The sequence below is a fragment of the Heloderma suspectum genome, chromosome 3, assembly GCF_057233095.1.
Source record: "Heloderma suspectum isolate Gila_16-S chromosome 3, 16-S_ref, whole genome shotgun sequence".
In the NCBI taxonomy this organism is placed as follows: domain Eukaryota; kingdom Metazoa; phylum Chordata; class Lepidosauria; order Squamata; family Helodermatidae; genus Heloderma; species Heloderma suspectum.
The window spans coordinates 295122291-295136301 of record NC_139460.1 but is presented as its reverse complement, the minus strand read 5'-3'; the positions used below and the strand labels follow the sequence as shown (position 1 = coordinate 295136301).

The following is a 14011-nucleotide window of genomic DNA, read 5'->3' as shown; positions in this document are numbered from 1 at the left end:
GTAAGGGGTGAAAATCCAGTCAGAGATGGTCAAGACAATAAGTGGAGGTCAAAAAAGTGGTTCTACAGATTCACAGAGTGATCCTAATGGGGCAGCGGTGGGAATTTCATGGTGGACCTACTGCCAAATCCAAAGCATTGGATCACTGCAGCCAGGGCAGAAGGGGTGTGTGAAGAGGCTTTTTCTTACCGTTCTTTGTCATTCTTTTTTATCTTCTTTCCCTCCCATTGTGATCAGTGGGAGAGAACTGAGCACAACAGCTCTGAGGTTCATGAGGTTTAGAGCCTTCTGTAGTGGTACGTCTCGGAAACGAGATGGCTTAGGATCCTTCGGATCCACAGCCTCTTCTGACACACCCCTGACATGCCCCATTTTCAGGGCCACTGCCACTGGACCTCTGGAACAGTGGCAACAGCAGAGTTTTCCTGGCCACCACAAGGTGACCTCTGGTTAGGGTGGCCACTATGAAATCACCAGAAACGTATCAGCAAAAAAGACGTCAACAGAGGGCAGTCATTTGCATAACATTTGCATACGCTAATTCATAGGTATAAATACAAATTTAGAAGTAATTACTAGAAATTAAATAGAAATACAATACATCTGACCATAGTGTGGAAGAACGTGAACAGGTGCCTGCCTGTTCCATCTGCTCTTTAGGTGCTAACTGTGGATGGGCAACAGTTCTTAGGGTTCATTATCTTTAAACCAGAATTGGACAGGACAGCCTTTAAAGAGAGGACACCTTCCAATAGAGGATGGTCTTCTGGCAGCACTTCAACTAGAGGACTGCCCTCTGAAAAAGAGGACAAATGGCCTCTCAACCTCTGGTGGTGGACCTCCCTCTCTGCTGGAGGAGAGGGAGGTCTGCAGCAACCAATGGCTGCTCATTTGCCTCTCCTGGGAGTTCAGAATTGTTTCCATGGACAACTAGATTTAGGAGCTTGGAGGAGCTAAAGAGAGAGAGATGGGGCCAATATGTCGGCCCTGCTTCTTACTGAATCTGGACTGTACTGCCTCAGATTGCAGGTGGGAGATACATGACTGGCTCTTGTATGGCTCATGACATACTCTTCCATACAAAAAATTCCCTCTGCATAGAAAACTAGAATTTGGAGGCATGGGTTCTAGCCTCATCTTCCTCTGACATGCTAGTTTTCTATGTGAAAGAATGTGTGTGTGTGTGTGTGTGTGTGTGTGAGAGAGAGAGAGAGAGAGAGAGAGAGAGAACGAGAGGGAGGGAGGGAGGGAAAGCAGCTCTTCCTATGAGTTGTGCAGTCTGGTACAACTCAGACACAAATTTATCATGCCAGGGAATCCTAGGCGTAGGAGGAGAGCTGACTGGGCTTCAAAGAAGAAAGAAAGGAGAAAGATTGCAGATTGGAGACTGTGAAGGGATGAAAGATGGCAAGAGGCACACAGTGGCAAAAGAGGATGGAAGTAAGGGACAAAGTAGGTTGCAAGACTGGAAGGGAGAGAAGGCAAGCTGCTTTAGAAGCAGAGGAGGGTGGCCACTTATGCATCACCAAAAAACAGGCCAAAAGAGGACACCAATGCTCATAACATTTGCACATGCCAATCTATATGTATAGGTGCATATTCAGAGGTAATAACTTCTTTAAGGAGACATACAAGACATCTCATAGTGTGGAAGATGGACTAGGTGACCTAGTCCTGCTGCTCAGCCTGCTGTGCAGGTGCTAACAGCTGATGGGCAACTTCAGGGCCCTTGCTGCTCTCCCGCCTTATGGTTCTTTGACTAAATCAGTCTTGGACTGGACACCTCTTAAAATAGATGACACCTTCAAATAGAGGACTTTCCTCGGCAAGTTCTCCAAAAGAGAACTGGACTGTCCAATATAAACTAGGATACCTGGCCACCTTAGTACCAGGGCTATCCCAAAACATTTTCCTGCCCGAGGTGGAGCAGCAAATGCCCCCCACACACTCACACACAACAAAGTGCACAACACTCAAAGCCAGTGACGTTACTTTGGCACATGAGGCAGAAAATCACACAAACAACCCTCACCATCCCTGGCAGTAAAAGTACAATAATAGCATATTAAACTAACTAACTCTGCTGCCCTTTCATGACACTGAGCTGTCTCACTTTTCCTAATGGCAGGGCAGGCCCTGAGGAATACATCTATACTTCCTTTTCAATTTCACTTTTTCTAAATGGATATCAGGAAAAACAAACACCCGTCTCTCTCTCTGTCTCTCTGTGTGAGCATGCCTCCCTAACAAGTTCTAATCCCCCCGCACTACCTTTCACATTTCTAGGTAGAGTTCCTGACAGCTTCAGTGATCTCATTCTCATATTGTGATTGCTCAGCGTAGAACAACATTCCTCTCGCTGTCCACAACATCTGGTTTAAGCTTATTTTAAAATAGTAAACAATAAAAATTACACAATTCCTGTGTCTTAGTTTCCTTCCATTACTGCTGATCATGCGAATGACAGCCACAAATACAGTGATTGTCCTGGGATGATCCTAATGTCTAATTCCTTTGTCTAGTTTTTTCTTCTTCTTTCTCTTGGGAATTCTTCTGGCCCCAGTGTTGCTTTGAGTGTTAGCAGCTTCATCCAGCGAGGTGAAAAGTGCACCTGAAAACAAGGACTCACACTTTGTGTGGTTAGTAGACCTGGGGGTCTGTTTACTGACTTGTTCCTTCCACAATGCTTGCCAGCGTGAATTGAGAGAAATGGCATTCCTGGAACAGGGAGGTAAGAATGCAGCCCTCTTCATCTTTTCAGCCACCTAGTTCTCAGTGCTACTAAATAACACCTTTACTCTGTGACCAAAATTTTTAGCACTGAAGTGGCAATTTTTTCGGCCCAGGGGCCAAATTCCAATTTTGGAAGGATCACAGGGGGCCACATTCCAGCAGTGGGCTGTGCCTAGGGCATGGCCAAGGACAGATGCGATTTCTTACCAAATCTGGACATTTTATTTATTGATTTGATTTGAACCCCACCTTTCCATCAAGCAAATGGCACTCAAGGCAACTTGGTATTTCCCCACCAAGCATACAAAACACAGTGCATTTCTAAGCCAGTCTGCTCAGGAGTAAGCCCCAGCGCAACACTTTTCAGGCCTGCAAAGCGTAGTGCAGTTCTAAGCATGTATCCCCAGCAGCAAGCCCGATGCAACAGCTCTCCTCCCTGCAAAAGCACCAATCAATTCTATGCAGGGTATTTAAAGTGTAAAAAGGTAAAAGGTAAGGTAAAGGTGTCCCCAACCAGTCGTGTCTGACTCTAGGGTGTGGTGCTCATTTCCATTTCTAAGCCGAAGAGCCAGCGCTGTCCGAAGACGCTTCCGTGGTCATGTGGCCGGCATGACTGAACACCGAGGTGCACAGAACGCTGTTACCTTTCCCGCTGAAGCAGTACCTATTTATCTACTTGCAATTTCTTGCTTTCTAACTGCTAGGTTGGCAGAAGCTGGGACTGAAGACGGGAGCTCACTCCATCACGCAGCACTCGGGTCTCGAACTGCTGTCCTACCTTCCGGTCTGCAGTTCAGCGTCTTAACCACTAAGCCACCGCGGCCCCATTTAAAGTGTAATTGCCTTTAAATACCCTCTTCTGTCCAATCACTGACTGGAGATAACAGCAGAAGCAGCTTGCGGGCTGGATGCGAATGTGTTAGGATAGTGTCCCAAAGAGTCTAACTATCCCTGTATTAGCATCATGTCCCAAAGAGCCTTTGATTGCAGGATAAAAGCCTCTTCAGGAAGCACCCAGAGTCTGCAAGTGGTTGTGGTCCAATCCTATGCATGCTTACTCAGAAGAAAGTCCTACTGTGTTCAGTGGGCTTTACAAGTGCACACAATGTTAGAACCCCCTTTCCTTCCCTTGGGATAGAAATGAGAGCTACCCCCAGAAATAAATGGAGAAATCCAGGACGTCAGCATAGCTGTGATTGGGCAGGAGTCTGTCTTTCCACATCCCAGATAAATGGCTTAATAAAGATAGGAGTTTCTGTCTTCTAGCATCCAGTATGAATCTGGATATTCCATCTCCAGATAATAGGGTGAGTTACTCTATTTTTCTTATCTCTATAGGCTCAACATTCTGTAAGTCCTGGAAACTCACAGTTTCCTTATCAAACTATGTCTTCTTCTTTCAATTGATAAAGGTATATATTTTGGATACTTAGGGAATCCCCCAAGTATGTAGAAATCATTGCTTTATTTTTGGTTTTGCTTTGAGCCCAATAGGCACTCAAGCACCTGAGTTCACTACAGTGGGAAAGTTAAGAATCTTAACTGGAGGAACATTTGCTCACATCTGTGGTCTGATAGTCTTCAATGGGCCTATTTGCAAAGTAAGCTGCTATTTTTTTTAAAGCCAATTTAAATCCCCATAAATGCAGAAGTGCAGAAGATGGAGACCAATCTGAATACCTGGTGTACTGCCTTGGTCAGCTTAAAAAAAAAAAAATCATTACTCAGCAAATGCTGTGTGGTTTTGGCAGCATTTAATTTATCTAATTCATTGTTAATGGCTTCAATTGTGCTGGTTCCAAGAGAATGGAACTCACTTTCGATACCTAGATTACCATTATTGCAAGCTGTAACTAGTTTGAAGCAGTCAGTGAGTGTTAGCTTTTGTTTATTAAACTGTAAATTTCATAAATATTTTAATAATCACTTTCTTCAATATCAGAGAGTGCGTTGATGTTTTGGTAATATGAACATTTAATGATATTTTATTAATATGTAAAAGGAAGATGATTAAACAACAAAAAATGCTTTAGGCTGCAACCCTACCTGGAAGTAAGTTCCATTGAGCTCAATGGTGCTTACATCAGGGCTGATGCATACAGGATTTCACTGTTAATCAGCCTACAGCCCTCATCTAGATTAATGTACATTGAACAGTAGTGAACTTTCTCAGGTAAACTAGCTATCCTGACAGGGAAAATACTAAAAATAAAAAATAGTATGCTGAATGTTACCGGGCACAGCTCCTCCCCATTGACTCATGGAAATCAGGTAGCAAATGATGCAACCTTTGACCTTCAAGATCTAGGTTTGCTGCTGTCTCTGTTCACACAAATTAGAATTCACTATCATCTGTACTTCTTTTTGCTCTATTGGACCAATTATGGACAGAAAACACCCGTTCAGTATGAGAGCAGAGGGAAAGCCAGCCTTGGACACCTTAGGACGTGAAAGATCTCTTCTGCCAATCTTCCTGCTATGTGCACCCAGTGCCATGCCATGAATTTTGACAGCCTTGTATAATTTACTTTTAAATATTGCAGGAGGTTTTGTGTATTCTCCTGGACTACTTTTTCCCTTGTCTGTGTCAATCAATGCAAGGAAGCATGAGGCAGGAGAAAATTAATTGATTGCACAGGTGAGCAAGTGGTTATATTTCATAAAAGAATCTAAAGATGTTTACACAAATTTATAATAGCCCATTATGAGAGTGTGAAAACACGCACATACCTCATAACAGCCTGGACTAGTGACAAGAGAAATGACTGGTCTCATTTAAAACAAACCACATACCAACATTTTCCAGGAGAGAGGCTTTTGCCATGGGCCAAAAGTTCTCAGGGAACTCTCATCTTTGAGTCAGTGTGGATAACTTCACACCTGTTTGTGGCCCTCATCTGCTTTGCTGCCATTTTCTTTCTCCTCCACTACTTGATCCCAGCCAGTCATGTAATGAACGTATGACATTGTGACACCATACATAGCCAATCAGGGTTGGCTACATCACTGAGACCAAACAAAGCTAATCATATTGTCCTCACCCTGAATGGGTGGTGAGGAGGGAATGTGTTCATGTTGTCAAAGCAACTCAGCTGATACTCCCTGTCCTGCCATGCTGCATTGCTTTGCAGCGACTTCATCACTTACCCTTGGAGCATTGGCCAGGTTGTGTTGGCAATGTGGACACGTTCTCTTTTATCATCTCTGACACCCATTCAGAGTGAGGGCTGCTGCTGCACAGTGGGCAAACACAGTTGCCCCCTTTTACAGGACCTCCTGACAAATCGCCAGAAGGACAGGCACTATTCATGACTTTCAAAAGCTCTGGTGAATAATGCTGCCTTTTATCTCAGTCCTCAGCGACCCAATTGCTTCCAGAACTATTGGGAATGGAGGATGAAGCTTAGCTAAGGGTGATCAGCACTGTCATTTTGAGAAGGATTCTCCTGAACATGGCATTGTGGGCTGGCCAGACCTGGGCTGCAGGCAGCACATGCTTGCAAGCGGTGCCCTGAGCCCCTCTGGAGACAATTACTGATTGACAATCATTCAGAAGGGAAGAAGAACCTGGAGACTGAAACACTGATATTATGTATTACAAAACATCTCACACAGCACAGTCTGGGTATATTGCTACATCGTGGAGTGAGCATGCCATGCTATAAATGTGACTTAGTTTCAGCACTAACTCAGAAGTGGAAAAAAGTGCAGGTCCTGAATCACCAATACCACTTCCTGTTGCTTTAGGTATTATATAGAGCTATGTCATGGATTGAGCCAGACTGTTTGTGGGGAATCTATTAATATCTCATCACAAGGCTCTGTATTTGCAGAAATCGGTTAAGACGATGGGCCATACAAACCCTGAGATGCCTGAGAAAGACCCTGCTAAATTGATATTCTAAAACAGAGAGTCAGTCCCATTGTTGTTGTTTTAATCTAAAGGAGCCCACCTACAAAAGTTTTTCTTGGTGGGTAACACATCGACTCCTGACTTAGAAGAAAAGTACCCATCAGTTACTTGTAATCCATTGTCTCCCATATCTGCTGCTGCTAGTGCAATAATGTATCTCTCAATATTAAAAGCAGTTTGCCATATAGAATGGGGTGTGTGGGGTAGGGTGGGGAAGGATGCTGTTCAAGAAATATAAACACAAAGCCCCTTTGTGCATATGTCTTTGAGATAGATTACATCCAGAAACCCACATGAATATATTATAGTAAATAATATACCATTATTTACTATAATAAATAGTGAATTTATTGTATATATTATTTATTATACTTATACAAAAGCTATATAAACCTTACCTGATTTTATACAATCAGACGTTTTACAAACACCATCTGAAAAAAAGAGATGAGAGGACATGTATATATTATTAATTATTTTCCAGGGTAGATCTACATCTTGGTGCTTAAAATTTTGAGCTTCAGTTACAGTATATATCACTTTAGGGCACAACCCTAAGCATGTTTAGACAGAAAACCCCTATAGAAAAAAGTGCTGGGGGGGAATGCTGGGACTTGCAGGACTTTTTTCTGACTAAATATGATTGTACATTTAGGGCGCAATCCTATCAAGATAGGTGGCCACCTCTGAACTCGGAGGTGACCACCTATCCAAAGCAAGGCAGGAGAGGCACAGGGGGATCATTCCCTCCGCGCCTCTCCTGCCCTGCTATTTTTCGCTAGACAGCCATTTTCGGCTGTCTAGCTGTGCAGGGGGGGGGGGCGACCAGGAGAGAAAGCTGCCATATGATACGGGCTGCTCCGCTCTCCCCACCCTGGAATGCCCCCAGCCTCGCCCCTTTTCAGTCGCTCTGTGCTCCTCTTCTGAATGTGGAGGACAGGGCTTCTCTGTGCTGCCTCTAAGGCAGCGCGGAAGAGGGGGGAGGTTAGTTTTCGGGGAACCCACCTCGGAGCGTGGGCTCTGAGGTTGGTTCCTGGAAATGAGCATATTCTATGGCCCTCTAGACAGCATTTAATGGCCATAGGATTGCTTCCTTAATGTACAAAATTATATACGTGTACAAAAATAATGTATACAATCATGGATGGTGAGGAGAAAGTGGGCAGGAAGAGCTCTCTCTCTCTCTCTCTCTCTCTCTCTCTTTCTCTCTCTCATAATGGGATCATCCAATGAAACTGAATGGTGAAAAAATCAGGATGAATAAAAGGAAGTACTTCTTCACATTGAAACTATGGGAGTCACTACCACAAGATGGCCACTAACTTCAATGGCTTTAAAAGGGGGTTAGACAAATTCCTGGAGGAAAGGGCTATCAGTGGCTACTAGTCTTGATGGCTATGTGCTACCTCCAGTACCACAGGCAACAAGCCTACGTACGTAGGGGTAGGGCACCCATAGGGGATCATGGGTGGGAGGGTGCTGTTGCACTCATGTCCTGCTTGTGGGTTTCTGGTTGACAGCTGGTTGGCCACTGTGTGAACAGAATCCTGAGTGGTCTGATCCAGCATGGCTCTTCTTATGTTCTTATATTCACATGTTACTTCCACAATCAGAAGCAGAGTGCTATCGAATACCAGTTGCTGGGAAACATAGAGTAAGAAGGTGCTATTGCTCTCATGTCTTGCTTGTGGTCTACTCATGGGATCTGGCTGGCCACTGTGGGAGCTGAATGTTGGACTAGACAGGCCTTTGTTCTGATCCAGAAGGGCTCTTCTTTTGTTCTTAAGTTCATAGCAACATACATATAACTTAAAGGTGTTCTTACTAAGGACTGGAATGTTAGTCTGTCCAAGCACATGGCAGCTCTGGTGAGAGAAAGGAGTGAGAGGAGAAGCTCCAGGAATGGGGAAAGCATGGGCAGAAGTTTGTTTGCATGTTTATTATTTATTTCTATACCACCCAATAGCTGGAGCTCTCTGGGCAGTCCACAAAAATTAAAACCAAAGAGCACACAATAAAACAATACAAAATATATAAAATATTAAAACCACAGCAAACAATACAACCAGAATAAAACCAGAATAAAACTTAGCAGCAATGCAGGGATTTAAAATACAGATTTAAAACAGCAAAGCTAAAAGTCTAAACAGCTAAAATGTTAAAATGCCTGGGAAAATAAAAAGGTACCTGGCGCTGGAAAGAATACAATGTAGGTGCCAGGCGAACCTCACTAGGGAGCTCATTCCACAACCGGGGTGCCACAGCAGAGAAAGGCCTCCTCCTAGTAGCCATCCGCCTCACTTCCTTTGGCAGGGGCTCACAGAGAAGGGCCTCTGAAGATGATCTTAAGGTCTGGGCAGGCACATATGGGAGGAGGCAATCCTTCAGATCACCTGGCCCCAAGCCATTAAGGGCTTTGAATGTTAATACCAGCACTTTGAATCAGGCCCGGAAATGGACTGGCAGCCAGTGCAACTGAAAAAGTACTGTGAGCTCATTGGCCAGTCCCTGTTAACAGTCTTGCTGCCCTATTTTGGACCAGCTGAAAGTTGGAGCAGGAGAAAGTGCAACCCAGGATGGAGGTGAACGCCATGGAGATAGCTACTGCCTAGCAGTGAGGAAATGCTTATAGTTTCCGTCAACTTAGGTGCACCCATGAAAGGAAAGGTGAAGGATGAAAAGCAGGACGTGTGTGTGGAAGAGGAGCAGCTACTGCCTGGACACACAGGGGAGGAAAACTCCCTCAGTTACTTCTTGCTCCATGAAGTCATTGGTCAGTGGGCTGAGGCTACCATAGCTAGTGCGCCCAAAAGGCAAGCCTGAACTGTGGAAAGAAGCCCGAAGCCTGTGAGCTGGAGGGTGCGGGGAGAGAAATTGGAAAGTTATAGGGTGGCCAGGTTTCCCACTTGACAGTTCTCTGTTTTGGAAAGCTGGCAGAGGACAGTCCTCTATTTGAAAGTATCAGCTCTTTGAAGAAGTCTAAGTCTGGTTTAAAGTCAGAGAACCACAAGAAGGGAGAGAAGAGGACTTGAAGTTATCCACCCACAGTGAGCACCTGGATGGCAGACTGAATGCAGGCGACCTAGTTAGTCTTCTCTAATAAGCTGAGATATATTGCATTCCTATTTAAAATATAGCTATTATTTCTAAATTTGCCTGTCTGTCTGTCTGTCTGTCTCTTCATATGCAAATGTTATGCAAATTGGCTCCCTCTTTTTTTGATGATACATTTCCTTGGGTGATGCGCAAACAGCCATCCTACATCCTACTGGGAAGATGAGTAGTGATAGGGGTGGGAAATTTCTTGTCACCAAAGTGACTGGGCTAGCCCAGCATGAAGAATATCCCCTGAGAAAAAGACCTTTGGCTGAACTTAGGTATGCAGTTCAGATCAGGGTGTAAATTGGGTTGGCAGAGGAAACCATTCCAAAGCATCAAGAGGAATCCTTTCTACAACTTTCCAGTGAGAGGCAATGTGGCTGGAAGTTTCATTTGGCCTTCACAGATTTGTAGCTGGAGGTCCTTTGCCCAGCAGCAGAAATCACCCCAGGTATGGATCATCATAGACCCCTGAGACAAAGCGCCACTCAGAGAGAGAGAGAGAGAGAGAGAGAGAGGCTTTGTGTGTGTGTGTGTGTGTGTGTGTGTATGGGTGGGGAGGGGGTACTTTGTTTATTGATTTCTAAGATTTGTGTTTCTTATTTGGAAGCATTGTTCTGAAAATGTCTCTACAGAAGGGGGTCAGAAAGGTTTAGGATAAGTAGGGAGATGCAATTTTGCATGGGATGGTAAAAGCTGAGATTTTGTTCTGGGTCTCCGTTTTGGGATGGTGAGGGAAAAGGTTTGATGACTTATGGTGCTGCAGTAACAGAAGCAATTTGCAAGAAAAGGGAATAGAAAATTCCACAGATGAATACCCCTTTCTGTAATGCAGCTCTGGTGTCACAAGGTAAAACTCATTTGTTTTTTTCCCCTCCCTTAACCATGATAGTGTAATTCATACTCTTAATAATTTGCTTAGTTTTGATTAATGGTAAATTGTTAGGATTGAGAAAAAAAATCTAACTTTTGTCTGTGAGCACTCCAAAAGAAGAAGATAGAAATCTGAAGGTATTTTGACACTATTATAATCTTGCCTAAAAACTGAGATGTGGATAAAAACTGCAAAAAGGGAACAGTTTGTACAGGAGAAAGGGGAAATTACTATGTAACTTTGTGTTTTCATTTCACTAATTGATTTCACTGATCATGTAATGACATTTTTAACCTGTTCATGTATGTCTTTCACACGAAAAGGTGCTGTACTTTAAAAAAAAAATGGGAGGGGTATGTAGTGCAGGGGTGGGCAGAAAGTAGGTCTAAAAGTAGGTTCTGGACTTCAAATCCTAGCATTCTTGTCTATTGGCCATGGTGGCAAGGGCGTCTAGGATTCGGAAGTTCAAAACATCAGGAGATCTAGCTTCTACCTATCCCTGGTGTAGTGAGTTTGGGGAGTGGGAGTTGGAGTTGGACAGGAAAGTGTTACTGGGGCCAAAATGACTGCAAATATTTCTTAATAACCAGTGGCAAATTTGTCAGACAACAAGGCTAGGAGATGGCTGGAAAATATGACCCTGACTTATTCCTCCAACCCCACCCCACTCCAACAAGAGAGAGGAGGCAAGCTAGGAGTGAGTGGAAAACAGCAGAAGCAATTGGAAAGACAGTTTGCAGTTATTGAGTGAGATATGGAGAGAGAGACAAGGAGAGAGCAAGCTGGGGGGGTGGGCTTCTTCTCTCTGGAGATCTGATGTGGGACAGTAAAATTTGGAGTATTTCAGCCAGATTTCCCTAACCTAGCAACCTTCCAGATATCTTAGACTTCCACACCCATCAGCCCCAGCCAGCTTGGACAATAGTCAGGAATTCTGGGAGTTGTAGTCCAAAGCAACTGGAGGGTACCAGGTTGGGGAAGGCTAGTTTAAGCTGTGTGCTTCCACCCAAGCTCAATCAGTATATTTATAAATAAACGCTGATACTGCAAAACACCAATAAGCCTCCAGTGATGTACTTCCAAAGGAAACCAAACTGGGGTAGGTGCTGTGCCCCTGGAACTTTTCACCACTCAGAGAAATGGGGTGAGCGTAACCATGATCACAAATCAATCAGCAGATGCTTCCCCCCCCCTTTTTTTTGCATTCCTGTTGACTGTGGAATCCTAATAAGGTATCTAAGAGAAGCCATTCCCAAACAGAGTTCTATCAGTCAGGAAGTTTTATGCATATTGTTATTGTAAAAAGCATGATTCAACTTTTTAGCAAATTAAAACCAAGTTGCTTCAAAAGAAAAACGGGGCTGCTTTCTGGTTCAGTAGCTAACATTTCAGCAGCGGTCCAGCTAACAAGTTCAGATGTACTACAATATTTTACCATGGTATTATAATCAACCCCTTTTCAGTGTGATTATACTTCATGCCAGCATTCACTCTCCCCTAGAGCTACATATTTTTGAAAGAACTTTTACTAGTAAAATTATAGTTTAGTAAGCTCCTACTTACCATCATAGGTTGCATACAAAATGATCATGGTGATGGCCACAATAGCAAGGAGAATTGCTACAACAGCAAGCCCTATTTCCAGTGCACTCCATCGCAGTTTTTTCTTTTGTTTCGGAGAGTTCATTTCAGTTATATCCATCTGACTTTCTGACTTGCCCATAACCTAGAGTCTGGAAAGAAAGCAGGGTTATTGAAATTCTAAAAGAATGGAAATTCTTAAGTTCCTCCTACCTAGCTAGAACACTTTTTTTCCAACGAGGAACAGGAAATATTAGTGTGTGTTTTTAAAAAAGAAGAGACAAAAGCTGTTAGTCATGACAGTAAATTGACATACTATTTTGCCACTTATAATCCGCAAAACAATGCTGTTCTTACACACATGCAGAGCGGCTAAAAAAAGGAACAAAAACAAGCCAACAACTTGGTTTTATTGCTAACATATCTGTTTTAATTGCACTCCTGCGGTACAAGAGTTCACAAGCAAGTGAAATGCAGTCCTTACTGTTTGAATAAAGATTAACTTAACCTTTCAATCTTTGATCCTTTGCCAATGGTCAAAAGTGTTTTATTTTGCTTCTCTGGCACTTTTGAAATTATTTCAGCAATTAATGATCAAAGTCTTGAGTTTAAGACTCCAATATTACCTAAGGTGGTGGTGGGGAGAAGTTCTCTCTAATTGGATCAGGACTTACACATGAAACCAGTGCCAGAAATGGCTAAAGAAAGATAGTACTAACCTAGTTGGACCATTGGTCTGAATCGGTTTGTATGCTGCCCTCCCACCCACATAGCTGCTCAAAGTGTCTCAATTGCCATCCCTCCGCCCAAATTACAGTCAAACAACTTTAAAACACCTTGAAAATGACAAATGTGTGTGGGGGGAATAAGAGAGAGAAAAATAAAGCCAATAAAAGCAATGTCAGAAACATCACTTCAAAATCAGCATCAGTTAATTACATCAATGATCAAAATCAGCATCAGTTAATTACAGCAATGATCAAAATTACATCAAAGCTTGGAAGAATGGGGGGGGGGAATCCCCATCCAAGTGCTCATCTCACTCAGCTCAGTATATCAAAGTAATGATATATCAAAGCCAGATGTAATCAAACTCACCCCCCCCCCACACACACACACACACCTGCTTTTTGCTCTGTGATGGAAAAGATACAAGCATTCATAAAAGCAGCTGAGACGAGAGGGTAATAAGGTGGCCACATACATATCTCCAAAGAAAGGGGAAATGCATCACCAAAAAGGACGACAAAAGAGGGCACCAATTTGCATCCCATTTGCATATTCAAACTTCTATGTATAGGTACACATTGTTAAATAATAACTAAAATTAAAACAGAAATGCAGTTCATCTCATCATAGAGGAGAAGCCTGTGACCAGGTGACCTGTGTGCCCGCTCAGTCTGCTGTTCTCCAGGTGCAAATTGTTGATGGGAAACTTCAAGTCCCCTCCTCTCCTTCTTTATGGATCTTTGACTTTCAACCAAGCTTGGACTGGACATCCCATCAAATAGGGGACACCTTCAAATAGAGGACTGTCCTCTGACTGCTCTCCAAAACAGAGGACTGTCCTCTGTAAAGTAGGACATCTGGCCACCCTAACGCTGGGTAATGTTGAGCAGAACAACAGCTGGAGGTGGAGGGGTTTAGCAGCCTTCCTCCCCAACCACATCTTGCCAGGTTCATGGATGTGGCACCACCACAGCAATGTACTGCGATACTATGTCCAGTTCTGGGCATCACATTTTAAGGACATTTTAAAGAACTGATGAACTGGAGGATGGTGTGTGTGTGTGTGTGTGTGAGAGAGAGAG

The 14011-nt window shown here is 43.5% G+C and overlaps 1 protein-coding gene across 8 annotated transcripts in view; it reads right to left on the bottom strand.

Annotated features, from left to right (window-relative positions):
• MME (membrane metalloendopeptidase) overlaps nt 1–14011 on the bottom strand; it is a 127484-nt gene that overhangs the window by 66764 nt on the left and 46709 nt on the right. For 6 of the 8 annotated variants that reach the window (XM_084847315.1, XM_084847316.1, XM_084847314.1 and 3 more), the window contains 2 exons: nt 12183–12352; nt 7045–7080 (listed from right to left, as the gene is read on the bottom strand). In XM_084847315.1, the coding sequence (XP_084703441.1) occupies nt 7045–7080; nt 12183–12342 (196 nt within the window). In that variant the 5' untranslated portion in view covers nt 12343–12352. Of the gene's footprint in view, nt 1–7044; nt 7081–12182; nt 12353–12516; nt 12584–14011 lie in introns of those variants that run through there. The other 2 variants (XM_084847313.1, XM_084847319.1) reach the window with 2 other exon arrangements.